Source organism: Tursiops truncatus, chromosome 20, assembly GCF_011762595.2.
Source record: "Tursiops truncatus isolate mTurTru1 chromosome 20, mTurTru1.mat.Y, whole genome shotgun sequence".
Lineage (NCBI taxonomy): Eukaryota > Metazoa > Chordata > Mammalia > Artiodactyla > Delphinidae > Tursiops > Tursiops truncatus.
The window spans coordinates 40,054,390-40,080,683 of record NC_047053.1 but is presented as its reverse complement, the minus strand read 5'-3'; the positions used below and the strand labels follow the sequence as shown (position 1 = coordinate 40,080,683).

Below are 26,294 nucleotides of genomic sequence, written 5' to 3'. Positions count from 1 at the left end.
ATTCCATATAAACAACAAATACTTTTTCAGCTTAAGTGTGTCCCCAGTATTGCATAGAATGTATTTAACTGGGCTCCCTGTATTTTTTCTGGCTGCCCTAACTTAGAGCCTTCCCTGAGATCAACGTGCCTTTAACTCCTTCAGGCACAGAAACTCTAGAAGGGGTGCATTTACTGAGCACCTACTGCACATCGTCTATACAGCCAGCTTCCACTTTTCAGTTGAGGAAACAGAGATCATGTGACCTCCGGGAGCTGGGGTCCAGATGCAGGCCACTGTGTGCATTACTGTGCCTTCCAGTCATCTGCCCACAATCTTGGTAGTAGACAAGTGACGGTTGCACCAAAGGTTTAAAAAATATGTACACAAGAGAGAAGTTTCATCTGAGGGAACTGTCTATTATTAACGCAGTATTTTCTGGGATTTAGGGGAAGACCCTGTCATCAGGTCCCCCTGGGACATTCCCCTGAAATGTCTCGGAAGCTTCCTGGGAGCATCTGTGACCGTTGTGAGGACTGTATTCCGTGGTTTACTCAACTCCAACCTGTCCGTCTCATTGGTTGAGCCTCACAAAAGTCCTATAGGCGAGTAGTAACACTTCTGCCTCCAAGTTTTCTGAGACAAAAAGGATATATACATTCCAAATAATTCCCAGGTCCAGCAATAAACATTCTGGTCCAAAATGATTTCCATCATATTTAGAGCTCGTCTGTCTCCCCTCCCATCCCTCGTGGTCTTGCTCGGGATCAGGTGTCTTATCTGATTCACATGTTCTGCTACATGAGTGAATGTTAATGACCTCACCTTGTCCCTCTCAGGTGGCCTTCTGGAGTTGTCCTCAAGGCAAAAACCTCAGGTATTTTCATCATCATAGCCAGACGTTACCACTAAACACTGTACACCAGGCTATGGCACAAGATTTCCTACATCACCTCACTCTCTTCTCAACAACCCAACGGGGAAAGAAGAAAAAAATTATTCCCACTGTACAGATGAAGAAACTGAGGCTCAGGAATTCCCTGGCACTCCAGTGGTTAGGACTTGGTACTTTCACTGCCGGGGCCCAGGTTCAGTCCCTGGTCAGGGAACAAAGATCACACAAGCCACTCGGCACGGCCAAAAAAAAAAAAAAAGAAAAAAGGAAACTGAGGTTCAAGTGATAGAGTTGCCCAAAACCATTCAGTTTATTAGTGGCAGAGGTAGGATTTGAACGCATGCTCTCCTGATTCCCAAGGCTATGATCTTGACCCTCTGTTACGTTACCATAGAAGAAAGTATGGGGTGAGGAGGCCACTAGGATGGGCTGTCTTCACCCTCCATGGAGCCGTGACCTGCCCCGTAGTCCAGCTGAGTAAGGAAGGGGAAGACATAATAATTCCCCAGGTACATCGCCCTTTACAGTCAGCCAGCTCTTTTCACAGACATCAGGTCATTTATCCTCATAACAGCCACAGGAGGCCGGTCCTGTCATCTCTACTTGGCCAGCGAGAAAACTGAGGCTCAGAAAAGGGGTGTGACTTGCCTGAGGCCACACAGCAGAAGAAGGGCAAGGCCACACCTTGAATCGGAGTCCCTGCCTCCAGGCCCCGGGTTCTCCCCTGACACCCCTTCAAGTCCAGGCACAGGTGGGAGGGGGGCAAGTGCGGAAGCAGGTCTGCAGGCGCCAAGGGCACGCCTGCCTGTCGAGCACAATGGGGGAAATTCCGAAAGTTCCTTGGGGTGGCTCAGGTCTGGCCAGGCCCAGGTCCTCAGGGACCCTCCTCCTGATGCAGCCTTTTCCTCTTCCTCCCCTGCCTCCCCCAACAACAAGCCGAAATGGGGTCCCCTCCCTTCCTGCAAGCCCTGCTCCCCTCGGCTGCGCAGGGGTCCTTTCTGTCACGTCCATCCACCTCTGTCTCGCAGGCCTCGGGGCCTTGGCGGGGACACGCTGACTTGCAGGAGGTTAAAGGTGCCGGTGCTCGGCCTTCATCTAACAAACGGGTCGCCGTGAGGGGAGGATCATTGTTGTTCTTTCCTGGCCTCAGAAGAGGGGCCTGTCAGGAAGATGTAGAGGCCGGCAGGCCCCCCGCTGCGCCCCGCAGGGAGGCTGACAGACGCCAGCAGCTGTGCGGGCGCCGGGGTGCCAGGGCCCTGCCTTCTCAGCACAGAGGGCCCCCTGTGCCCCTCCTGACCTCTCAGCGCCCCCCCACCCCCGCCACGACCCAGGGCCCACCCTTCCAGGGGCAAAGGGCCAGGCTCTGGGCCTCCCTGGGATGGGGTCCCTGGCCAGATGCGGAGGCCAGAACAGGAATCCGATTACAGCATGCGGGCCAGGCCCCCGGGAAGGCTTTCCTCCCTCCCAGCCCCCTGTGGATTCCTTCCAGAGCCCTCACAGCCTGCAGCCCCTCGAGGGACCTCCCGAGGCTGTTTCTGTAGAATTTCCTCAGTGCCCCCCGCAGTCCCACACTCTCCCTTTGGAATCACTGAGATTGAGAACTAGATGTACTAGGAAGGGAGCCACATGTATCTATTACCTACTTCGCACTTCACATAAACGATTTCATTTCAAATTCTCCAGCGTCTGTGGGGTGGGCATTCTGATGCCGTGGGGTCAGGCTGCCTGTGTTTGAATCTTGGATCCTCCACTTCCCAGCTGTGTGACCTTGTGCAGGTTACATAGTCTCTCTGTGCTTCAGAATCCTCTTCTGAAAGATGGAGAAGGTGAGAAAAGCTCTTGCCTCCGAGGGCTTCTGTGGCTGTCCACTGGGGAATGTGTGTGAGGTGCTAAGATCAGGGGATGAATGGCAGCTTTAACTACCATCCCGGGTGAGGAAATGGAAGCTCAGAGAGGTGAGGTGACTTGCCCCAGGGCACACAGTTGGGAAGTGGCAAACTTCAGATTTGAACTCAGACCTGTCTAACCCCAAAGTCCGCGCTCCTTCTTCCTCTACATCAAACTGCTCCAGACTGGACAGCCAGACACCTAAGGGCAATTCCTGCTTCTGCCATTTCTTTCTCTTTTTTTTCTTTTTGCGGTACGCGGGTCTCTCACTGTTGTGGCCTCTCCCGTTGCGGAGCACAGGCTCCGGACGCGCAGGCTCAGCGGCCATGGCTCACGGGCCCAGCCGCTCCGCGGCATGTGGGATCTTCCCGGACCGGGGCACGAAGCCGCGTCCCCTGCATCGGCAGGCGGACTCTCAACCACTGCGCCATCAGGGAAGCCCTGCGATTTCTTAACTGTGTGATTCTGAGCAGCTCGCATCATCTTTCTGAGCCTCAGTAAAATGTGGAGCGTAATTCTTACTTTACCCACAATAGGAGAGTTGTGAGGTTCAGAGGAGAGATGTGTGTGCAACAGGTAGGTCCTGGACAAAGCGGAGAGGTGAGTGTGGTTTGTGGCTATGACCCCATCTCCTCTACCAGCTGGCAACACCCTGGCCACCTGTTCTGGAAGACAGGATGCCTAGTTCATGAAGAACATGTGTGCAGCCTCCAGTCTGCAGAACTGAGACCTGTGGCCCCTTCTGGGGGAACCCTCGGCATCTTTGCAACAAGCCAGCGGGGACATTGTTTTTCTGGTCCATTCCCATTTCAATCCCAATCCTGCTGCACTGGGCCATGGAAATATTCAGTGGGAGAGGAGCTCTGGCCCCATGTGCTTAGAAAGTTTTCCTCCAAGAAATTATATTAACCCTCCAGAGAGGCCAGCAAGGTCATGGGGATTGAGTAGACTGATTGCCCAGTTGAAATGGCAATGGGTCCTCCTGTGATGGGCACCAGCCCGGAAGACCATGCAACCGTTTGCCGAAGAGAACTCCTTTGGGAATGAGAATCCCCTAATTCCTATTTCCATGCCCAGATTCCATGGAAACCTTGGCCTCTGGGGGTGGGGAAGGGGAAGCAGGTGGGTGAAGTTTAGGGGACCAGAGAGCAGGTGGGGGAGGCCTGGAGAAACTTCAGGGAACTTATCTAAGTGTCTTTCCTTTGCCGTGGAGAAAAATGACTTGAAACGCCTCTGGAGAAGAGTGTGGCTAATTGGCATGTAAGTTGGGGGTTAAAGAGCGGAAGGAAGAATCTGATTGTTTTTTTAAGTTACTGAGAAAGTGAGAATGTCACTTTGGGCCGAGAGAAATCATTTTTTTCTGGGGTGTGTCTTTCTACTACAGACCATAGTGGGCCGCTGAGACTTGCAAAAAAAGATTTCTTTTAATCCACCTTCCTTTTTGCAAGCAGCAGTAGAAGGGCCTTTAAATCAAATGCAATCAGCAAACTTGTCTCTTGCGCTCATTCCCCGCTTCACTCCCTGGAACTTGGCACTTGATGGATTCTGGATACGACTTAAGTCTTTTTCCAAATCCAAGACTTGGGGAATTTTGTTAACAGTGCAATAAAATAACTTCATAGTGTTACAGGAGAAACATTAAAGAAATTGTGTGTGTGCTGCTCTCTTTCCTTAAAAAAAAAAAAATACAGACAATGTTTCTTTAAAAGACTCCATCTGCAAATCCCATTAGATGTGCATATAAGGTTTCTGATGATTAATAGTTGCCTGCTCGGGTTTTGGTTGGAGGGGATCGTGTGTGTGCTGGTTAACCCCTCCCTCTCCTCTCTCACATTTCACTTCAGAAATCTGTCACTCTCTCCCCTACCGAAGGATTTAAAAGTGTGTCTCAGCAGCCCTGGACCAGCTCTTTGCAGGCATTTGCTGCGGGCTCCAAGACGAGCACTCATCAGCTGGTGCGTCTGGGCTGGGACAGTGAAAATGTTTAGTGTCATCGGCGACAAATACACGTACAGGGGACCCCACTAGGCAGGTTGGTGTGTCGGAGGGGGGGACCAGGAAGCCAGGAACGAAGTCCAACATAGGTGCGGGCACACGTATGTGTGGCCAGACACATGTGTGCGTAGCTGTAAGGAACAACGTTAGCTTTGGTTTTTGTTTTGGTTCCTGGGGTGAATTTTCTGTTGAACCTTTTTCCCTCCTGTTAAAAAAAATTTTTTTTTTTTGCATTTTTAACACTTTGAATATAAAAAGTGTAAGACTCCAGCCTTTGAAAGGACTGAGGCGTGGACCAGACAGCAGATGGATCCAGTGGCCAGCAGCTGCATGAGGGGCCCCCATCCCCCGGCCCCGGTCTGGGGCTGCCTTCGAAACCCTCACTCAGAAGGCAGTGGGGCCTCAGGCCTCCCCCACTACCCGCCAACCCCGTTCTCCTTCCACCAGAAACCAGACTTCCCAGGGACGGCAACGGCAGCGTACCCTGACTTCTCGGCCTCCTGCCTAGCAGCCACCCCACACAGCCTGCCCCGGGAGGAGCGCGGCTTCACTGAGCAGCACCCCGCCTTCCCACAACCTCCCGACTGGCACTTTCCTGTCTCAGAGGCCCGGCATAGGCTCAACCCGGGCCCAGCAGGGGGCTCCAAGGAGATGGGGGCCAGCAGCCCAGGCCTGGTGGACACCACGGGAGGCCCAGGCGAGGACTACGAGGTCCTTGGGAGCACTGCCAATGGGACGGAGAAGAAGTCAACCAGGCGGAAAAAGGAGAGTTCGGGTAAGTGCCTGAGGAACAGCTGACCGTTCCTTTGCTGTGTGACCTTGAGGAGGTTGCTTGCCCTCTCTGAGCCTAGGTATCCTGACCATGAATGCAGAACAATATGATCTAATCTACCCAAAGGCAGGAGACTTAGAACAGTTACCTTTGGGGTTGCTTCTACTCAGAGTTCTAACATTCTCTGGTGACGGGGGCTATGTCTGTGTCCTCAGCTCTCCTGGGCCTTGGGAAGGATGTGCCGGCAAGAGAACGAAACAGGATCCACAAAGATTTGAAGGACATGTGGGACGGAGCCTCTGGGTACAGGCTGGCAAGGGCTGGAGAGGGGCTTTCCTGAACCAGTCTGCCTCTGGGTCACGGTTCTCCCCACCATGCCCCAGCCAGCTCCAGGTCCCAGAGCCCCAGGGCTTGCTCCCCAGAGGAGTCAGCTGAGACCAAGGCTCGGAGGGCTAGGACCAAGGCTGGGACCCCCGGCAGTCAAGTAGAACCAGGACTCTGTGTCTCCAGGAGTCTAGAGGGAGAGAAGCAGACATAGCGCAGGGACGCAAGAGGCAGGCAGTAAGAATAGGGGCAGACTGCCCATGAGGTATCGCCCTCTGCAGCTGGGCTGTGCCCAGGCCAAGGGGCAGCTCAGCGTGCTAAGGTCTGGGTGACCCCCCCAAAAGGCCACTCCTCTGAAGAGCCCTCCTGAGGGATCGCCAGTCTTGGAGAAAGTCGGGGAGGCAGGCAGCAAAGGGTAAGCTCTGGACCCCAGAGTGCAGGTAAAGCCCTGCTCGGCGCTGGAGCAGCAGAGGCCAGATGATGGAGCTGGCCTGCTTGTTCAGGTCCCAGCTAAAGTCTATCTCCTCCTGGTTGGGAGGACCTGTTGTTTCCTCATTTCCCCGTGGGACTGCCCCGCCCCCCCCCCCCCCCCCCAGCCTCTCTCACTGCCCATTCACCTTTTGTCTGGTTTCCTGTCCCCACCTTGCCCGGAACAAGACAGTGCCCTTGCCTCCCGCCCCCACTGCCCCACTACGTCCTCCTGACGGCCACCCTTGGGGCACATCTGTCTGTCTGAACCTACAGAAGACCTTTCATGGGGCTAACAAGAGGCAGGCAGCAAATGAGAGGACCGACTAACCAACGAGAACACTCTCTGCTTTGCTTTACGAAGCACTTTCAAAGTAGCAGATTTCCCGAGCATCTTTTTTTTTGCCAAGCATTGGCAGAGGTCCTGAGACTGCAGGGATGAATAAGGTGGTCTCACCCCCAAAGAGTTCAGACTGAGGGGGAGGAGAAGCCAGCAGATACCTTTCCGGCAGTGGATGTGCTGTGATCTAGGGGGTTCGAGGTGCTGCAGGAAACATACGATAAGTCTTTTGAGTCCCACAAGTTTTCGAGTTTGGTACAGCAGGTCTTGTCAGTGACTTGATTCTTTACACGTGGAAAAGGAAAGACTGAGAAGTCTGAGGGGATCTCTGCTAGCATGGAGTCAAAACAGAGTGACCCACTCATCTCGACGTACCCAGGACCTTTCTGGTTTTAGCATGAAAGTCCAGTGTCCCCGGGATCGTTGGTCACCCTAGAAGAAAGCTCAAACCCCAGACTTCAGACCCCGATCCCACACCCTTCAGTAGATTTCAAGCAGAATCCTCATTTTGAAATATCTGGTCTCCATGCTTGAAGAAGCCCCTCATTGTGCTCACAGTGGATGATAAAAACCACAGCCTTCCTGGCTACTAAATAGAAGGGCCCTTTAAATCCCCAGCCAGTCAAACCCTGAACTATTCCTAAGCCCGGATGGAGATTTGCAGAGAATGGGGCGCTTTCTGCTTCTCCTCTCCAATGAGCTGTCAGCCACTTGGCTCCGCGCCTAGTTGAAGAGCTCTCCCCTCCTTGGCGCCTGCCACTGTGTCCTCCATCTCTGCCCACATCCACCTTGGCCGCATCCAGCCACTTTCCAGGGGATTGTGAGCCAAGAGCACTGGGAAGGCATGGGCAAGGCCAAGGGCTGGGCTCAGGCAAAAGCTCGTTCCATGTTTCAGCAAGACCCAAATGCACCATCTTTCCTTTTGGCGAGGGACCCATGGATGGCGCTGCTCGCTTGCCGAGCAGCTGGCCACCCCAGAGCACCCTCTTCATAGGGTCAGCCTCTGGCGGGGGGAGCTTCCCACCCAGGAGGGAGCCTGGGCTCTCCCTCGAGGTCCCCTCAGAAGCAGCAGCGGGAGTAGCAGTCGCACAGGACAGGGCACAGCCAGCTGACTCTCATTCATTCTCTGGGGTCCCAGACCCTCTCTGGTCAGCATGGAAACCTTTATTGCACGGCTGCTTGCATCTTCCTTCAGAATGTAACCGAAGGGGAAGGAGGCGGGAAAGATCAGTGTTGTAAGAGCCTAAAGAAAAGGGAAAGCGATGGACAAGGCTCACGACCAACTCCAGGAGCCTGGAGTTCAGTTCACAAGAGACAAACCCACGAAGACCCCCGCCCCACCCTACCCGTCCTGAGCCACTGGTTGCATTCTCTCTTTTCAATTTTGACATTCTGTTCATTGTGGATTTTTGTATTCATTTTGATTTTTTAAAACTTTGCGTTAAAATGTTCTTTCTCGTGGTTACTGAGGTTTTGGGCACCCCTTGCATTCTGCATTCATCGTGTCTCACGCACCTCCCCCTGGCCCCTGCTAAGCCGTCTCTGGAAGGTTAAGCAGCATGGCTCAGGGGTGTGTTCCATCGTGCTTCACAGTCAGGCAGTCAGGTTGCGGGGTCGGCACTGCCGCTTTTGGCTGCTTGACTCTGGGAAAGGTCTTAAATTCTTGGAGCCTCTGTTTACCCTTCTGTAAAATGGGACTATAACAGTATCACTCTCCATGTGGAGTCCCTGTGAAGGTTAAATTCCGTGATCTGTGAGATTAACACTGTGTCTGGCACATGAGTTCGATAACTAGCAGCTCTGAATGGTCTTAGGCCCATATTTCCAGAACCAGTCTTCAGAACATAGAATCTGATAAATAGCCCTATGTTATGGGCGACAGTGGAATTGAATATTTCAAATACGCTGTCTCAGAAATTCCTGAGTCTGGGGTATAAGATGTGGGAATTTCTCGCAATCATTGTTGGTCCTGAAATCCAGTTGCCATTCATTAGGAGCCTGGAGCTCAGAGATCTGCCAGACAGGCTGGGGTAGGGGGTGAGTCACGCCTGGTAAATGGGTCCCGTACTGGCTGGCCTGGCCAGGGGCGTCCGGTAACAGAAAGTTACTGGAAGTTTGTTTCAAAAGGAACGTTCTCTGCTCTCTCCTCTTCTTCCTCTGCCAGTCCCAGCTGCTCCCCCATCACTCCCCATTACTGGAAGTGGAGCTGATTTGCTCAGGGAAATGGTCAGGAAAGCAGGGGTCCTCGGCTCCTACCCTGAGACTTTCTGTTGGTTCACAGCACAAAACTGATTTAGGAGACAGCTGTGATATTAACTCATTCCCAACGACTCCCGCCCTGGGGCCAGGGGGTGTTAAAGACCCCTGCTGGCAAGGACAGCTGCAAGGCCACTCTTGTTTGCCCCCAATCTGTCGTTGCTACCGTGGTCGTCTTTAATTTATGGGAATGAAGGATTTCTCGGTGATTTCCTGACGGGGTTCAAGGGAAGGTCGCGTGTGATCAGCCCAGCTACAGGTGAATCTGATCGCCCGCCTGGGAGAGTCGCGGTGCCCCGGATCAGCTCAGCGCCGCTCGCCGACACTCACTCTGCCTTCATCAGACTCGCTTTGCCCCATCCTCCTGCAGCTCCAACACGCGTGCCTCCCAGGGCTCCTCCTTCCCCGATTTCTCCCCTGCAAGATCTGATGTCCACCTCCCCGTGCCCAGCTTACGCGCACTCTCAATTTCCCCTGAGGTTGAAAAACCCTCCACAGATTGACCTCTTTCCCTGCTTATTTCCCGCTACAGGCCACCCCTCCCACCTCCATCTCCACTCACCTTGCCACGAAACCATACCAGTTTACTTGTCTTGAAAAGGCACCCCACTTTTTCTCCCCATGCCCCCGCCCCCCGCCTTTGCTCAGTTCTTCGCCTTGCCTCAAAGACCCTTCTCTTCCCGGGCTCTTCTGCCTACTTATTTTAACATCCAGCTTGAAAGCCACCTACTCCAAGGACCCTCCCTTTCTTTCCTTCCTTCCTTCCTTCCTTCCTCCCTTCCTTCCATCCTTCTTTCCTTTATGACTCCACTTGTACCTAGCATCATTTCAGTGAAAGGTACAGTTTAGAAGTTCCAAACTATAGTATCGCTAGAACCTGTGCTGATTTTATAAATACAGCCTGTAACTTCATAAAGGAGCTCCCCTGAGATTTCTTACCTTTGAACATCTTGCATTTGAAATCTGCTTTTTTAAAAATTGTGGTCAAGAACACATAATGTAAGATTTACCATCATAACCATTTTTGACTGTGCAGTTCGGAAGCATTAACTAGATGCATATTGTTGTGCAACAGATCTCTAGAACTTTTTCATCTTATAAAAGGAAAACTCTATATCCGTTGAAAAACAACTCCCCTTTACCCTCTCCCCACGGGCCCTGGCAACCAGCATTCTACCCTCCGGTTTCTAAAGATTTGATTACTGTAGATACCTCATGTAAGTGGAATCAAGCAGTCTCTGTCTTTTTGTGACTGGTTTAGCTCAGCACAATGTCCTCAAGCCTCATCCATGTTGTAGCACATGATAGGATTTCTTTATTTTTTTAAGGCTGAATAATATTCTATTGCATGTGTGTGCACATTTTCTTCATCCATTCATCTGTCATTGGACACTTGGGTTGCTTCCACCTCTTGGCTATTATGAACAATTCTGCAATGAACATGGGTGTGCAAATATCTCTTCGAGATCCTGCTTTGAATTCTTTTGGATATATACCCAGAAGTAGGACTGCTGGATCAGGTGGTAATTCCATTCTTAATTTTTTGAGGAACCTCCATACTGTTTTCCATAGCAGCTGTACTATCTTACAATCCCACCAACAGTGCACAGAGTTCCAATTTCTCCTTTCTCCGCATCCTTGCCAACACTTGTTATTTTCTGGGTTTTTTTTTGGTAGTAGTCATGCTAGTAGGTATGAGGTGATACTTCATTGTGGTTTTGATTTGTATTTCCCTAATGACTGGTGATGTTGAGCATCTTTTCATATACTTATTGGCCATTTGTATATCTTCTTTGGAGAAATGTCTATTCAAGTCCTCTGTCCAGGTTTAAATTGGACTGTTTGATTTTTGTTGTTGACTTGCAGGAGTTCTTTGTATATTCTGGATATTAATCCCTCATCAGACGTATGGTCCACAAATATTTTCCCCATTCCTTAGGTTGCCTTTTTATTCTGTTGATTGTTTCCTTTGCTACACAGAAATTTTTAAGTTTGACGTAGTTTTGTCTATTTTTGCTTTTGTTGACTATGCTTTTGGTGTCATATCCAAGAAATCATCACCAAATCCAATGTCATGAAGATTTCCCTCCATGTTTTCTTCTAGGAGTTTTCTAGTTTTAGGTCTTACATTTTTAGGTCTTTAATGCATTTCGAGTTAATTTTTACATATGGTGTAAGGTAAGGATCCAACTTTATTCGTTTGCCTGTGGAGATCCAGTTTTCCCAGCACCGTTTGTTGAAGGCTGTGCCTTCCCCACTGTGTAGCCTTGGCACCGTTGTTGAAGATCATTTGACCATCTATGTGAGGACTTACTTCTGGGCTCTCTATTCTGTTCCATCGATCTAAGTGTCTGTTTTTGTGCCAGTACCATAATGATTTGATTACTGTATCTTTGTAATATGTTTTGAAATCAGGAAGCCTGAGGCCTCCAGCTTTGTTTTTCTTTCTCAAGATTGTTTTGGCTATTCAGGGTTCTTTGAGATCCCATGTGAATTTTTGGATGATTTTTTTTTTTCTATTCTTGCAAAGAAATGCCATTGGGATTTTGATAGGGATGGCATTGAATCTGAAGATCACTTTGAGTAGTATGGACATTTTAACAATATTAAGTCTTTCAATCCATGAACACAGGATGTCTTTCCATTTATTTGTGCCTTTAATTTCTTTCAGCAATGTTTTGTAATTTTCATTGTGTGAGTCTTTTGCCTCCTTAGTTCAGTTTATCCCTACGTATCTTATCCTTTTTGATGCTGTTATAAATGGGATTGTTTTCTTAATTTCCCTTTTGGATTGTTCAGTATAGAAACACAGATGATTTGTGCATTCTGATTCTGTAACCTGCAACCTTGCTGAATTTAGTTATTCGTTCTAAGAGGCTTTTGTGGAATCTTCAGGGTTTTCCACATACAAGATTATTTCATCTATAAACAGAGATTACTTTACTTCTTCCTTTCTGATTTAGGTGCCTTTTATTTCTTTTTCTTGCCTGAGTGCTCTGGCTAGGACTTCCAGTATTATATTGAATAGAAATGGTGCGAGTGGGCCTCCTTTCCCTAGTTTCTGATATTAGAGGAAACTATTTCCCTTTTTCACCACTGAGTATGATGTTAGCTATGGGCTTTTCATATATGGCCTTTATTATATTGAGATAACTTCCTTCTACTCTTAGTTTGTTGAGTGTCCAAGAATCCTTTCATGTCCTCTCTCCCCTCACACATGGAGCATACCTTGCTGACACCTCCATCTTAGAATCAAACCACAGTTGGCCCGTATCCAGAGCTCTAGATGCATATAGCTGCCTTTTTCCTTAAAATTGAAGTGTCTAGAGGGCTGGGATGCTATCTGATTCACCTGTGCAGTCTCCCTAGCACCTACTGAAACATGTGTACACAGGAGAAGCTCATTCAATGTCTGGCCAATAGCCTCTAGTGCAGCCTGGCATTCACTCATTCATTTTCTCACTTTCTCTCTGAGAGTGGCTCCACCGCCTGGCATGAGGGTTTTCACCATGCGTGATGTGCTTCTGGAAAATGCATCAGGATTTTTACAGTCTCACTCACAAAAAAGTGTGCAGAGAGCCAGACTTCGGTCATAAAACCAGCCCAGGGTCAGGGTGAGTGCTGGGTCAGAAAGACGTATCCACGTGCAGGTTGGACTTGCAGGAATCCGCTACAGGGTGCTGGGCTTGCCTCCCAAGCACTCCCATGGCTGGAGCTGCTGTGGCTGGGCAACAAAGGGGACCCACCACGGCCAGGCAGTTAGGGGGGCTCACAGCTGGGCAACGAGAGGGCCCAGCTGCCACATGGACAAGTGACTGTGCTCTCCAGTCTAGAGGAATTGCAGAGCCGTCCCTATGGCCTTGCGTCAGCCTTGCCAAGTACCCCCCAGTGGCCTTGCTCCCTCTCTCTCCTCAGTGATAAGCACGGATATGGGGAGTTGGGGGCGTCTTAGTTTGCTTGGGCCGCCATAACAAATACCACAGACTGGGTAGCTTAAACAACAGACATTTATTTTCCCACAGTTCTGGAAGCTGGAAGTCAAAGATCAAGATGATGGCAGGTTTGGTTTCTGCCGAGGCGTTTCCCTTTGGCTGGCAGACAGCCGCCTTTTGGTCACGTCTTCACACGGCCTTTCCTCTGTGCGTGCGCATCCCTGGTGGCTCTCTGTGTGTCCTAATCTCTTCTTATGAAGACACTAGTCAGATTGGATTAGGGCTCACCCTAACTGCCTCATTTTAATTTAATCCCCTCTTGAAAGACCCTATCTCAAAATACAGTCACATTCAGAAGTACTGGGGGTTAGAATTTCAACATATTAATTGGTGGGGGGGACACAGTTCAGCCCATAAACAGAGGGTACAGGGACAAAGTTCTAGCAGTGGGACAAATGCTCCAGTCCCGGGTCCGCTGGCCACTAGTGTTTGTCCATTCAGACAGAGCGTTGCTTCTGGCCACAAGCAGATCCCCGCATTCTTATCTTACTCCCATCAAGAGAGAAGAAAAAAAGTGGAGACTGTTTTACGAATGAATCTCTAAAAAAGCAGGCTGTTGGACAGAGGAAGAAGGAAAGGAGGTAATAACAAAATAAATGGACAACCTCAGCCGAGTGTCGCCTGGGTCACAAACGTGACACCGAGTATCAGGCTGAGCGATCTCAAATCCACACTCACCCCTTTCTGAGGGGCAGGACTCGAGGCCCCTGCAGACCCCTGGGGCCAGCTTCCCCAGTGCCCACTCCACTCACGGAATCAGGGTGCCCTGGCCTCTGGCCAGGATTCCTCTCGCAGTCCCCACCCCCATTCCAGACTCTTCTATGTCATGTTTTCCTTGAACTCAGTGGTGGAGAAGCAGTGTGAGCAGTGGGCCCTGGGTCTTGAAGCCCACGCTTCCTTCGGTGACAGCTGAGCGTGACATCTGGAACTGATAAACACAAACAAAGCCCAGCGCTGCTCTCGCCTGCCCCAACCGTCTCAGAAACTTGCTGCTGTTCCAGCCTCTCCTTTCCACCGCCCCCGTACCCGCTCCACTTCTCTGCTCCCCTCTTTCATGGTCCCCACACCCCATCTCCTCACCCAGTCCATTCCACTATGCCTCATCACTGCCCACCCTCACCCACCCCCTGCCACCTGGGACTCTCAGCAAAGACGACTCTAGCCCCAGGTATTCCCCTCCCTGAATCCCCCAGCCCCACTGCTGGGCTCCTCAAAGAGGCTGGGAGCCTCACCAGGTCTCTTCAGGCCCCCATGGGAGACAGAAAGGGCCTGGACATTGAGGTGGGTCGGGGCCCAGAGAAAGTCAAGCCAGTCCCAGGAAGCCAGGGAGGTGTGGATGCAAAGGCCCATCTGGTCTTGGGACTGGCTCCATCCAGGTCTTGTCTATTTTCAGGGCTTTGACTCTTCCCTCTGAAGTTGAAAGTATCAAAACTAACGAGCACATTAAAGGTCTGGTCTGTAGCCCAGGAAGCTGTAGACCCCATTTTCAGAGGATCTGCCAAGGGGAGTCCCAGGGAGGCAGACCTGGACCCAGACCCAGACGCCATCCCTGGAGCGAGCACAGCTCCATGCTCATCACCGCTGCAGTGCAGTGTGACGTAGCCTGAACTGGTCCCAGGGGACTTCTGGCAAGCCATTTAGTCTCTGGGTCTTAATTTCCTCGTCTGTTCCATGGGCTAATGTGTACCTTACCTACCTCACAGGATAATTAAGAGGACCCAGTAGGAAGCAGCCTAACAGTCAGGAAATAGCTTCCTATAAAGGAAATCTGGGTTCTCAGCCCAATTCTGCTGCTAACTTGCTGTGTGTCTTTAGTCAAGTTTCTTACCTTCTCTAGGCTCACCTGTAAGATGTAAAGGCCACATCAGATCATCTCTAAGTCCCCTTCCAGGTCTACTGTTCTATGATTCTGTAGTACAGAGGAAAGCCCCAAAGAAGTTTATCTCTGGGGGAAAGAAATCCATTGTCAATTGTCAACTGCAAAGTGCTACCCGAATATGGGGCTTGTGGCTGTCTATCTGGTCCTGGATAGAAATTTATGTTAACTGGCTGCGAGAGTTGGGGAGTAGGAATACAGGACTCCAGAAAGGCACGTTCCCCAAGGTCTATCAGAACCTCCCCGTAGTTCCGATAAAGCTGTCCGCTAACTTTAAGGTCTGCCAAACGTGACAGCTACTTATGAAATAATTTACCTCGGATGGTGTCAAAGCTCCTGGTGGAAACCGCAATCACACACACATCCTGTTTGCATTTCTCTGGGTGCTCCGGACCATTCCATCATGGCCCCGCTCCCTCTGAGGGTGTGCAGAGGGCGGGGCGGGGCCGGGGGTCTCCTCCTTAACCACAGAGGCAGCCAGCTGAGCACCGGCCTCCTCCCTCTGCGGTCCTGGAAGAGGCGCCCGCTGGCCCTGAGGAAGAATCAGGACCAGGAGGACTGACGTGGACGGTCACGCTGCTCAGTTCTAGTTACTGCGCCTGGAAACAATAGAGACACGGATTCAAGTACAACTGTGCAAAAGTAGTGGAGAAGGGAAAACAGTTAAAAGGCCAGACGTAGAAAAGGCATCCCTTTCACACAGCTCTGGAGACGTGGTACCTTGAGATGCACCGTGTTTTATCTCCGCCTGTGTCATCTCTCCAGCATCATCTCCAGTAGAACCTCTTCCGGTGGTTCTCCAAAAGGAGCCTCAGCTGTGTGCCCGGCACTGTACTAGGTGTTAACACACGTTACCCATCTCGTTTTGCCTTCTCAGAAGCCTTCTGATCACAGGGGGTGAGGCTATTCTGTTTTACAAATGAGGAAACTGAAGCTCAGAGAACTTAAGGGACTTGCCCGAGGTCAGAGAGCCCTTTCTTCGAGCCAGCTAAGGCTCAGGCTCTCCAACAGGTCCTCAGAAATCTCTGCAAACACAAGTCCCTTCCACGCAGCTCCAGGCTTGGGGCGCTGTGCATGTCAGAGGGAGAGAGAAATTCCCCAGCACAGCCCTGATCTTTGGGCTGAGGGCCTTGGGAAGGCTGCGGAGGGCCTTGGGACAGAACACACAACACACTGTTCCTTCCTGCTGACTGAAGGGTGTAACCTGGGGCCAAGACAAGAATCTTGGAAACTGGAAGGGACCTCAGATTCCAGGCCGGGGTTTCTCAACAGAAGAGGGAGTAGGGAGAGAAGAGAGTGCCAGGGTGGCGTATTGGAAAAGAACTCTGACAACAGCTCGCCCAGGGAAAGAAGGCCCAGCCCAATCCCATACTTCTACCCGTGGGGAGGCTGAGGCCAGAGAGGGGAGGGAGGCTCCCCAACAAAGGGATCAAACCATCTTGGGGGTAGCATGCATAGGAACTGTGCACGTGATCCAGCAGAATGGACACCCCCTGGCCAGAAACAGTATAAAAGTACTTACCATTTTTCTTTGTCTTTTCCTATCTTGATGAAAAGATATACTATTTTTATACTACTGCAGAACAAAGAGAACCATAACTTCCACTTTCGTTTTCATAGTTAACTTGCCATACTTCTGACCCCTTTGTCATTTCTTTTTTTTTTTTTGCGGTACGCGGGCCTCTCACTGTTGTGGCCTCTCGCGTTGCGGAGCACAGGCTCTGGACGCACAGGCTCAGTAGCCATGGCTCACGGTCCCAGCTGCTCCGCGGCATGTGGGATCTTCCCGGACCAGGGCACGAACCCGTGTCCCCTGCATCGGCAGGCGGACTCTCAACCACTGCGCCACCAGGGAAGCCGTGTCATTTCTAACAGTGATCAAAGTTCTTACCCCTCTGGGAAGCTGATGAGGGACAAAGGTTCTTCCAGTGCCAGTTGCCACCCCCTTTAGCGGGTGTTGCCCCGAGGTTCACACAGGGGCTCAGACACTCAGTTCCCAGCCCAGGCTCCTTTGTCCTATTTCTTCTTTCCCATCCTGAGGCCCCAGTGCCTAAATCAGGATACTAAGAGGTGAGAGAGGACAGTGGATAGGGAGGGGTTTGACCTGGTTGACAATGGTCAGCTGCCCCCATAACCAGTCCAAGACCAGCTCCAAAGGTCTCCTCCCTTTATCTCCCTTCTTCTCTCTAGGAAGGATTATGTGCAGAACTCTGTGTGTTGGGGGGACGTATTTGGGGGGTTTCCATAGGGGACCTGTGCACACCTCAGCAGGCCTGAGAGAAGGGGAGGGTGGGTGTGGGCATCAACCCAGGGCCCACAGGAGCCCTGGAGGCGGAGACGGGCAGGGCTGTGATGGTCCAGGTCCAGCTGCCAGCCAGCCGATGCAAGATGGAGAACCTGACGCCAGGGTTGATGGCCAAGGCTCTAGTCAGGTGGATCTGGATTCGAATCTCGGTTCTGCCGCCCAAAAGCTGCCTGGCACACTGGGCAAGTTCCCGGGCCTCTCTGAGGCTGCTTCTGCCTCTATCTACTGAGAGGGATTTAGCAAACATTTAGCAAGAAACTCCTAAGTGCCAGGTACAGTAGCAAGTGAGAAAAAGCAGTTACATCCCTGGGGAGAGAGCGCTATTAATCAAATTATCACACAAATCCACACGACAAAGCTAAAGGGATAATACTACTACCTACTCCTACGTGTGGTGTATGGGGAGGATTAAAGCAGTGACTGCATCTTAGCACGTGGAAGCCTTTAAGAAACGGTAGCTATTACCCCAGCCCCTCAGATGGCGTCTCAAGGAATTGAAGAATCGGAAGAATACTTTATATTTGTCCAGAGCTTTAGAGTTTTAAAAGCATTTTCCACACACAGCAGCTTGTCCAAGCTTCCCAAAACCTCTGGGAGGTAGATTTCTGGATGAGAAGCCCAGAGAGGTTAAGCGACTTCCCCAGAGGCTCCAGCAAGAAGATCCAGGATTCAAACGTCGGGGCAAGTCCTCTGGGTTTAACACCCCCGCTGCTGCGAAAGGTTAGAGCTGGGAAATACCGAGCTCCAGGACAGGAGCGGATGGGAAACAATCCAGGTTTCCCAGCCTCGCTCTGGGCGCGCAGGCGAGGATGTGCTCCGGAATCGGCGTCCCTCCCCGGCGTGACCGTGACCGCCCCTCCCTCCCGGGCTCGCGCCAGCCAAGGCTGAAGACTCCTGGGGGACCCCAGCCAGGCGGCGCGTCCTTCCCCGCCAGCCCCGGCTCCGCTTCCGGAGGGGTCTGGGCAGACAGCCCGGCAGGAGAACTCGCCCCCTTCCTTCCCGCCCCCGGGCGCGCCCGGCAGGCGGCCCACCGGGATCCGGCACGGGCAGCCGAGCATCGGGGTTGCGGGGACCCCCGGTGGCGGCACCCGGGCGGCGGCCCCTCCTCCGCCTCCTCTGCTTCCCGGGGGACGTCGGGAGGGGACGGGCGGCTCCCCCTTCTATCCGGCTCCCGGAGGCGTGGCGCGGGGGCGGAGGACGCGCAGACAGAAATGCAAGGGGGACTGCGTGGAAAGCGCTAGAAAGCACCGGCGGGCTGACGTTCCCATCGGGAACGTGGGGTGGACGAGGGGGCTCCACATCCCCGTCCCGCTCGGCAATCTGGCCCCTTGGCCGGGCTCCCTGTATGTACAAGGGCAATGAAGTGAAAGACTTCTAACTTTTAAGAGCGCTGCAGTAAAACGTGCTTCCTGGAGCCCTTCCCGGGCCACGTGGCACGCGTTGGTAGTTCATTGTGTAGGTGTGTCGGTCTCCTTCCTGTGTGCTTCTGCATCCACCACCGCCCCTTCCCCTGTTCAGATCACGATACAGTCCTTTCTGGGTGGACAATACTTTACAGTCTGTAAAGCCTTCCTACATATATTTCATTGGAACACTGTGTGAGTCACACTGCCTGAGTTGGATTCCTGTCCCCACCACTCACTGGCCAGATGAACTGGATGAACTTGGACAACTTGCTTCACTTCTCTGTGCTTAGTTTTCTGGTCTATAAAATGCGTCTCATCCTAGAGCTCGCCAGGCTGAATTACTGTGAGGATTAAGTGGCTGGTGCCTGTAAGGTGCTTGATTCCTGTACCCGTTACCAGCTACGGTTGAGCCCCTGCCCTGTCGAACTCAGAGCCTCCTTCGTAAATGAACTTTCCAGACCTGGCCCCTCCTGGTGTCAGAGCGTTGGGGGGGAGCGGGAGAAACTTAAGGCAGCGCTTCTCAATTTACACGTGTACACACCTCCCCTGGGAATCTGGCTGAAATGCGGACTCTGATTCAGTAGGTCTGAGGATGGAGTGAGGTGGAGATCCTGCAAGTCTGACAGCTCCCTGGCCACACGACTGCTGTCACCAGGCACCCTCTGAGTAGCCAGGTCTTAGAGCAGAGGTTTGTAACCATGACCATGTGTCAGACTCATCGAAGGCTTGTTAAAACAGATCACTGGGAAAAACAAAAAACAAAAAAACAGATTGCTGGGCCCCACTCCCATAGTTTCTGATTCAGCAGGTGTGCGGTGAGGCCCAAGGATCTGCATCTCCAGCAAGTTCCTAGGTGATGTTTCTGTCGTTGAGGACAGAGAACCTCAGTTTTAGAGCAACCTGCCGCACCAACTTACAGCCACTGCTAATGTCAAGCTGTGGGTAGGTGGGGACAGAGGTGGGGTGGAGATCATTAAACAGTCAAGGGCAGCTTCCTGTGCTTCGGGAATTAAAAACAGTTGTGGGGGAGGTGTGCCTGAGGTTGATATCCAAAAACCTTTCCAGTTCTCTGGGGGTGAAGACGCTAGAATGAATGATAAAGGGACACCCTGGGTTCTTTCTCAGCATCCTTTCAAAATAAGAGCAACAGGGAAAGGCTGCCCCGCTGCTTGAGGACAAAAAGAAAGGGAACCAAGGCCCTTGCGGCTCACTTCTTCCTGTTTGGGGCCCTCTCTCCCCAGACAACCAGGAGAACCGAGGGAAGCCGGAGGGCAGCAGCAAGGCCCGCAAGGAGCGGACGGCCTTCACCAAGGAGCAGCTGCGGGAGCTCGAGGCCGAGTTTGCTCATCACAACTACCTGACCCGGCTCCGGAGATACGAGATAGCCGTAAACCTGGACCTCTCCGAGCGGCAGGTGCCCCTCCTCTTCTGGCCATGCCTCCTTTCCTGTGCTCTGTCATACCCCTCTCTTCCCCCGCTTCTCCCAGAACCTTCTTCGTCTTCTCCCTCTGCCCCAGTCCAGTGGTCCTCAACTCTGGCTGTACCTGACAATCACCTGCGGAGATTCTAATAACACCAGTGCCTGGGCTCCACCCCCTAGAGATTGTTTTCATTGGTCTGAGGTGAAGTCCAGGCATCAGAATTCATCGAAGGTCCCCGAGGTGATTCTCACATGCAACCAGGGTTGAAACCTCTGATCTGGTTATCCCTAGACTTGAGTGTGCAGTGGGATCATCCAGGCCCTGTTTAAAATGCAGCTCCCGGAGCTCCACGGAGCGATTTTCCAGTCATAATGAGTGGGACCAGGAATCTGCATTTCGAGTAAGTTCTCCAGGTGATTTGGATTTGCGGCTGGTTCCTGGACACACTCGGAGAAAAGCTTCCTAGCCCTCTGTTTTGGGCTTTCTCTCAGAGCATTCCATCCATCCCCGTGCTCTGACGTGGAATAAAATATTATTATTATTATTATTGATTGCAGCTTTCAGTTGAGAAAGCGTCTGCCAAAATGCTGGATTTAGAATCAGAGGACTTAGATTCAGATCCCGCCTCTACCCTTTCGTAGCCCTGAGACCTCTGGGGCGTGTCTTCTCCTAACCTCTCTTGGTCTCCATCTGTAAGGCAGTGTCATAACCCCACCCTGCAGGTTTACCTGCAGGTAAATGCTGAAGCCCAGATGAGAAAATGTCCAGACCAGAGCTATCTAAGCCGAAAAGTGCTTTATAAATGTGCCTAAGGGTGATCCTGTGTTCCCAGATGCTTGGGTAATAGAAGCTACAGGGAGAGGGTGTTGGCACAGGAGGGGAGGGGCTTGTGAAAGGGGGTGGGGCCAGTGTGACTTTTAGAACGGGTTCTTCTGTCAGGCTTTCTTTATCTGGAGACCTAAGACAAGCCTCTGGGCCGATTGGTGGGTCTTCCCTTTCAACTCCTGGAGCCTTTGGAGGCGTGGGGAGGGGCAAGCAGAATTTCGAGCTGGGGGGTCCCCAGAGCTGCACCCCAGGTAGCTTCAGCATCCATATGAGGAGACGGCCACACCTGCCGTGAAGTGACCAGGCTCCTCTGCTTCCTTCATCAGGTCAAAGTGTGGTTCCAGAACCGAAGGATGAAGTGGAAGCGCGTGAAGGGGGGTCAGCCCATCTCCCCACACGGGCAGGACCCCGAGGATGGGGACTCTGCCGCCTCTCCAAGTTCAGAGTGAAATTCTCCAGGGAGGAAAAAAAAGACTGAGGACTGAGCCCCGTACCAGCTACCCCCACCCCAATCCTACCTTCACCTTCTCCCACCCACCCAGGGCAGCCTCTCCACATCGCGCAGTGACTCTTGGATAGGAAGCTGCCCAGGGTTCCCGGGAGCCTTGAAGTTTCCCAGAAAGCTCTGTCCAGCGTTGCTCTGTCTTAGCAGCCCCTTCCCCAGGGCCTTTGCTTCTCACATTTCTCATGGAGTCAGTCATACAGCAGCCAGAATGGACCCTAGTGAATCCCGGGAATAGCTCCAGGGACACTGTTTCTCGGAGACTCAGCTGCCACTCATGAACACAGATGCCCCCAAAGAAAGGAAAGGAGACACACACACCCTAGACCACCCTTCCTTTCTGGGCTCTATATCTGAGGCTTTGGGGGACCTCAAAGGCCCCAAAACCCTAGGGGAAATCAATGTGAGGAAGTTGAGGTCAGAAACTTAGCTGCTACAAATCAGAAGCCATCCCTGGATCCAAATTTGCTGGTGAAATGGGCAAGTTCATGATCACTAGCTAGAAGCGGACAGTCAGCAGAACAGCCTGGTGTAGGTCTCTGTGGTCCCCACACAGGCCTTTCACGCTGGCTTGACTGGGTTAGGAGAATGGACCCACGACAGCACCTGCTTCTTCAAAATCAATTCAAGGATACACACAGGACTGTTGAGCAGGACCCCCAGAACACCGGAACAGCTATTCCTTTTAAATCTATAATTTCGGGATTGAAAACCTATCCAGATGCTCACATTATGAGGGTGAGGGCTGGAGAGGGTCCCCTATATTCTACGAATGAAGTGAGGTAAAGGCTGCTGGGTGAGGACCTAGAAATGTGGAACCCTGTTAAGAAAGTTTCTCCAGCTGCAATGTCCTGTGCTTTCAAAGAACTCTGACCACAAATAAGGACCAAAAAAAGTCCCCCTATCTCCATGGGATGCATCTGAGGCCATCCAATGTGTTCCACAAATGTTGTTATGACTGGAAGAGCTGCCACGTTTATGCGTGTGGACTGCCCAGATGCCCTGGGACTGTTGGCCAAACAACCTGGGGTGACTGACGCCTTGAGAGAGACCCCCTGCCTGCCTCAGTGCTCTGTCCCCCAACACCACCTGGTGTTGCAGAGGGAGGTCAGTAAGAGTTTGGAGCTCTTGTATGTAGATGTAATCATTCACGTGTAAAAAAAAAAAACCCACCTCCCCATCCCCGAAAGGACAGAGGCTGTGGAAAATGATTGCCAAATGGCTGGTTAGAGCGTGTGTAATTTTTTCTAAAGCATACTTCATCTATTTTCTTTAGATTACATCAAGTTAACTGTGTAAGGTCAATTCACTTAGTAAGAAAACTCTTCGAGAAATAAAATCAATAAGAAAAAGCCAGGCTCCTCGCAGAGCTTTTTCCTGGCAGAGCTAAGAACCACAGCTCTGTGCACAGTCCTCTGATGCTCATGTGATGATTGGCCAGACAAGGTCTAGAAGCAACGAAGAAATGGAAGAAATCCTCTGGACCAAGGTATCCCTTGGTTCCTCCAAAGGTGGCGGTGCAAATGTAATTGATGTAAAAGAAAAAAGAATCTTGTCTTCCTCGCAACTGTACAGTCTGCATTTCCCATTGAAAAATTTTAGCTTTCAGTTTCTCTAACCCATGGCTTATCAAATAGACAATGTTCTGTAAACAAAAGATGAACTCTTTTGCTAATAAAGGAATCTTGACCATAAACTAACCAACCCTAATTTTTAAATTCAAAGTTTGAAGATTTTTGTTTTTCAGGGTACAACCATATACACCAACGGTAATAAAAAAATGACACAAGAAAGGATGTCCTCAATTCTGTGTCTTTTTAATGAAAAGAGATTTGTCTCACCAAGATGTCAGCAATGGACGAAAGAGGACTGGCTAGAGGGGAGGGGAGGGAGGGACCTCGGAGAAGAGACCTGGCCAGGATTTGGCATTGAGGCAGTCTGGGCCTGGTGTTGGCGGTGACCAGAAATGATATCATCAGGAGCTGGCAGAGGAAAGCAGACCTACCAAAATCAAGGTGCCAAAGGGAAGGTTCAGGTTCAAAGCCAAGCAGAGCAGACACCCTCAGGCACTCCAACACCCCCTCCTAACTCGATTCCTGTGGCTTCGGAGGACATCAACCTCTCTTGGTTTTCTTGTGTGTCTAGAATGTTCCTTCTCTGTCTCCCAAGCAGACCATCTCCCTTTCGCAATGCTTTCGCCCCCACTACTGGTTCCCAAGTTTTCCACTTTCTGCCCACCACCCTCTTCTCCTCTTCTTGCCCTCCCCAGACAATCCCATCTACCTACATTTTTTTTTATTGTAGTAAAATATACCCAACATAAAATTTTAACCATAATAACCCCACCTTCCCTCTTCCTTCCATCCACCTACATGTATAAAGTGTTTACTCTGTGTCGGACACTGTTCTAAGCGCTTTACGTGGACGAACGAAGTTACTTCTCTTAACAATCCTAAGAGACAGTACTGCTATTCCTGTCTTAACAGAGAAGGTAAGCAAAACAGAGAGAAGTTGAGTAAATCCCCAAGGTTTTATAGCCCATTAGTGGTTGTCATAAGTCATATGGTTGGGCCCAACGATTTTCTTTTCTCCCCACTAGATGAATACTGCTCCCTGACCGTTGTCATATGCTGTACCTCCGGTGGGAGGAGTGTATGTCCCCACCTGGCTGACTTCAGACTTGTCCATGTGACCTGCTTCGGCCAATAGAATGTGAGCAAATGCACCGAGTGCCCTGTCTATGCAGAAGTTTTAGAGTCATCTCATGGCTCTGCCATCGCTCTTTTCCTTCTGCACGAGGCTGGGCTGAGACGGGGGTTCCACCATGACCCTGGGTTCCAGAATGAGAAAGACGTGGAGCAAAGCCAAAGCTAGCTCCCAATTTTCATCTATGTCAGTTCACTGTTGTAAGCCACTGGGATTTGGGGGTCATTTGTCACTCCTGCACCACTTTGTGGAAACTGACCACTCCAGTGATGACACTGGGATTTGCATCCCAGCATTCTGGTACCAGACCAACATTCCCCTACCCCTGATGTGGGAGCTTAAAGTTTCATACTCTGCCGCCTACTGCCCTTTGCCACCTAAATGGCTACAGGCACGTCAAACTCAAAATATCTGAAGGGGAAACCTCCATTCCCCAGCTTAGGCTAGCTCCTCCGCCTGCATTCTGAATCATCTATTTTAGTTGGCGACACCACAACCTACCCGTTCACTCATGCTAGAAACCTCATTCACTCATACTAGAAACCTGGGACACATCCCTGATACTACCTAGCTGCTTTGCAGAACCAATCGGTTACCTGGTCCTGTTCATTTCACTTAACTCGTAGGTATCTCTCACACCCACGCATGCTTTGTCTTCCAACCACCATTGCCCTTGCTCAGGCTGTCAACATCTCACAGTTGAATTAGAACCTCAAACAGCTCTCAAAGTCCATCCCCTACAGCAATCACACACACACAAATTCAACCTTGTCACCCAATTTAAAACCTATCAATGGCTTCCTATCACCTACAACATAAAGTTCGAAACCCTTTATATGCCTCCAGGTTCCCCACGCTCTGGCCCTTGCCTAACTCTACAACCTCGTTACACCACCCCCTGCCACAAAACCCAGCAATACCAAGCCACTGGCCCTTCCATATACAGATACCATGTGATTTCTTACCTACATTCCCTTGCTCATTCTCTTCTGTTTGGAAAGATCTCCCAGACCTGGACCTGCCCCCCAAAGACTTAGGCATTCCACTGGCACTTAAAGGGACAACTTGAAAGGCACACAGAGGAAGCTTTAATGGGTCAGTATGGCCCAGTTTTCAACAGGAGGCCCACGCCTGACATCAGGCAGCAACATTATCCACTTTCTAAAGTCAATAGAAGAAAATCTCTTTCAATATGAGAATTTTAATTTCTCCAACGATAGTTAATAAATCCATGGAGGAGGGTCTGGTAATGAAATCAAAGGTGCACGCACACATCAGTCACGTTCTCTGGTTTCCTTTGAAGACTCCCTGACTCTTCCCACTCTTCAGTGTTGGCATTTGACTGAACGGCGCTAGGTGAACAGTAGCTGGGACCAACTGCTCCTCAAGCTGGTAAAAATCTTCTGCTTTTTCTCGGGTGCAAAGCTGTGCGGGGGAAGCAAGCCCACCCACTGGCGATTCCCTGATGGGAACCGGTGACCGTGACCAGAGACGGAGGCTCGGTAGGAATGCAAACAGCCAAGGATTCTCCGACAGTAACTCTTCAGTCACGGGTTTCTCCATCCTTCAGAGAGCACTGAGGATGAGCAAGTATGCGGCTGCCCTTTGGAGAGAGGGAGAGAGAGGCAAGTAAGATGAAGTATGCAGAGAATCCCTTTCCAAATGAAAGGGCCTGGAAGGACTCAGGGCTTCAGAAGTCTACCCCCCTGCCTGGGCCAAACCCTGGGATGGATGCATTTCTAACAGCTCTTCTATTCAAAAAGGAGAACCAGTGTCAGGCAGGAGGAATCCACTCTTTCCTGTATGGACCCCCAAAGTGCCACAGCTCCAATAACCAAGAAAACCCATGGTGGATGGCTTTCTTTCCTTCCATTGAGTAGAAATGTTTTCCACTGAGAGCTATACATTCTTCAGCCAAGTAGAAGGGCCTGTGCCAGGTAATCCCATACAACTACCAACATAGCAATTGCAAGTGGTGTCCTCTCTTAGCCACCATAGCATTAGGCTCTCACCACGTTCCTTCTCTCACTGGTTGTGCCTTCTCAGTCCCATTTGCTACAAACCATGAATAAACCTTCAAAAAGTATCTCATATCCATGCTCTTCTCTGATGCCACCATCAACCCTGGCCACTACTACCCTTTGATCTTTGTCTTCTTACCTTATGTGTGTTCCTTTATGGCTGTTACCACAATTTATAGTTCTTTTATTTGTTGTTTGCTTATTCATTTGTGGTCTGTGTTCCAAGCTGGAGGGAAGAAAATGAATTATAGTTCTCTGACCATTTTATTCCCAGCTACTAGCATGATGCCTGGAATATAATAAATGTTCAATAGATAGTTATTG

The 26,294-nt window shown here is 50.9% G+C and overlaps 1 protein-coding gene and 1 long non-coding RNA gene across 9 annotated transcripts; one reads left to right on the top strand and one right to left on the bottom strand.

Annotated features, from left to right (window-relative positions):
* Nucleotides 1-4,611: 4,611 nt before the first annotated feature.
* On the top strand, nt 4,612-26,035 carry MEOX1 (mesenchyme homeobox 1). Of its 7 annotated transcripts, XR_012328606.1 has the most exons (5): nt 4,624-5,531; nt 19,737-19,909; nt 21,068-23,734; nt 23,843-23,955; nt 25,253-26,035. XR_012328606.1 is itself a non-coding variant. In XM_073797698.1 (4 exons), the coding sequence occupies exons 2-4, from the start codon at nt 5,063-5,065 to the stop codon at nt 21,188-21,190; spliced, it is 765 nt and encodes a 254-aa protein (XP_073653799.1). In that variant the 5' UTR covers nt 4,615-4,716; nt 5,015-5,062; the 3' UTR covers nt 21,191-26,035. The 7 variants fall into 7 exon arrangements, 4 of the variants coding, with proteins under 4 accessions (XP_019795016.1, XP_073653799.1, XP_073653801.1 ...); XM_073797698.1 differs by having other exon boundaries at nt 4,615-4,716; nt 5,015-5,531; nt 21,068-26,035; XM_073797700.1 differs by having other exon boundaries at nt 4,618-4,716; nt 5,204-5,531; nt 21,068-26,035.
* LOC117309610 (uncharacterized) lies at nt 12,906-18,507 on the bottom strand. Of its 2 annotated transcripts, none has more exons than XR_012328609.1 (4): nt 15,505-18,507; nt 15,101-15,383; nt 14,141-14,853; nt 12,906-13,836 (listed from the first exon to the last, which is right to left on the bottom strand). It is a non-coding gene; the product is annotated as an uncharacterized lncRNA (long non-coding RNA). The 2 variants fall into 2 exon arrangements; XR_012328610.1 differs by having other exon boundaries at nt 14,141-14,817.
* Nucleotides 26,036-26,294: the final 259 nt, after the last annotated feature.

What these genes read in the sequence shown, in the direction of transcription:
- MEOX1 (XM_073797698.1), top strand. Translation starts at nt 5,063, where the DNA reads ATGGATCCAGTGGCCAGCAGCTGCATGAGGGGCCCCCATCCCCCGGCC. An exon ending in GCGGAAAAAGGAGAGTTCGG is followed by an intron (nt 5,532 to 19,736) that starts GTAAGTGCCTGA and finishes CTCTCTCCCCAG; the next exon opens with ACAACCAGGAGAACCGAGGG. An exon ending in TGGACCTCTCCGAGCGGCAG is followed by an intron (nt 19,910 to 21,067) that starts GTGCCCCTCCTC and finishes TTCCTTCATCAG; the next exon opens with GTCAAAGTGTGGTTCCAGAA.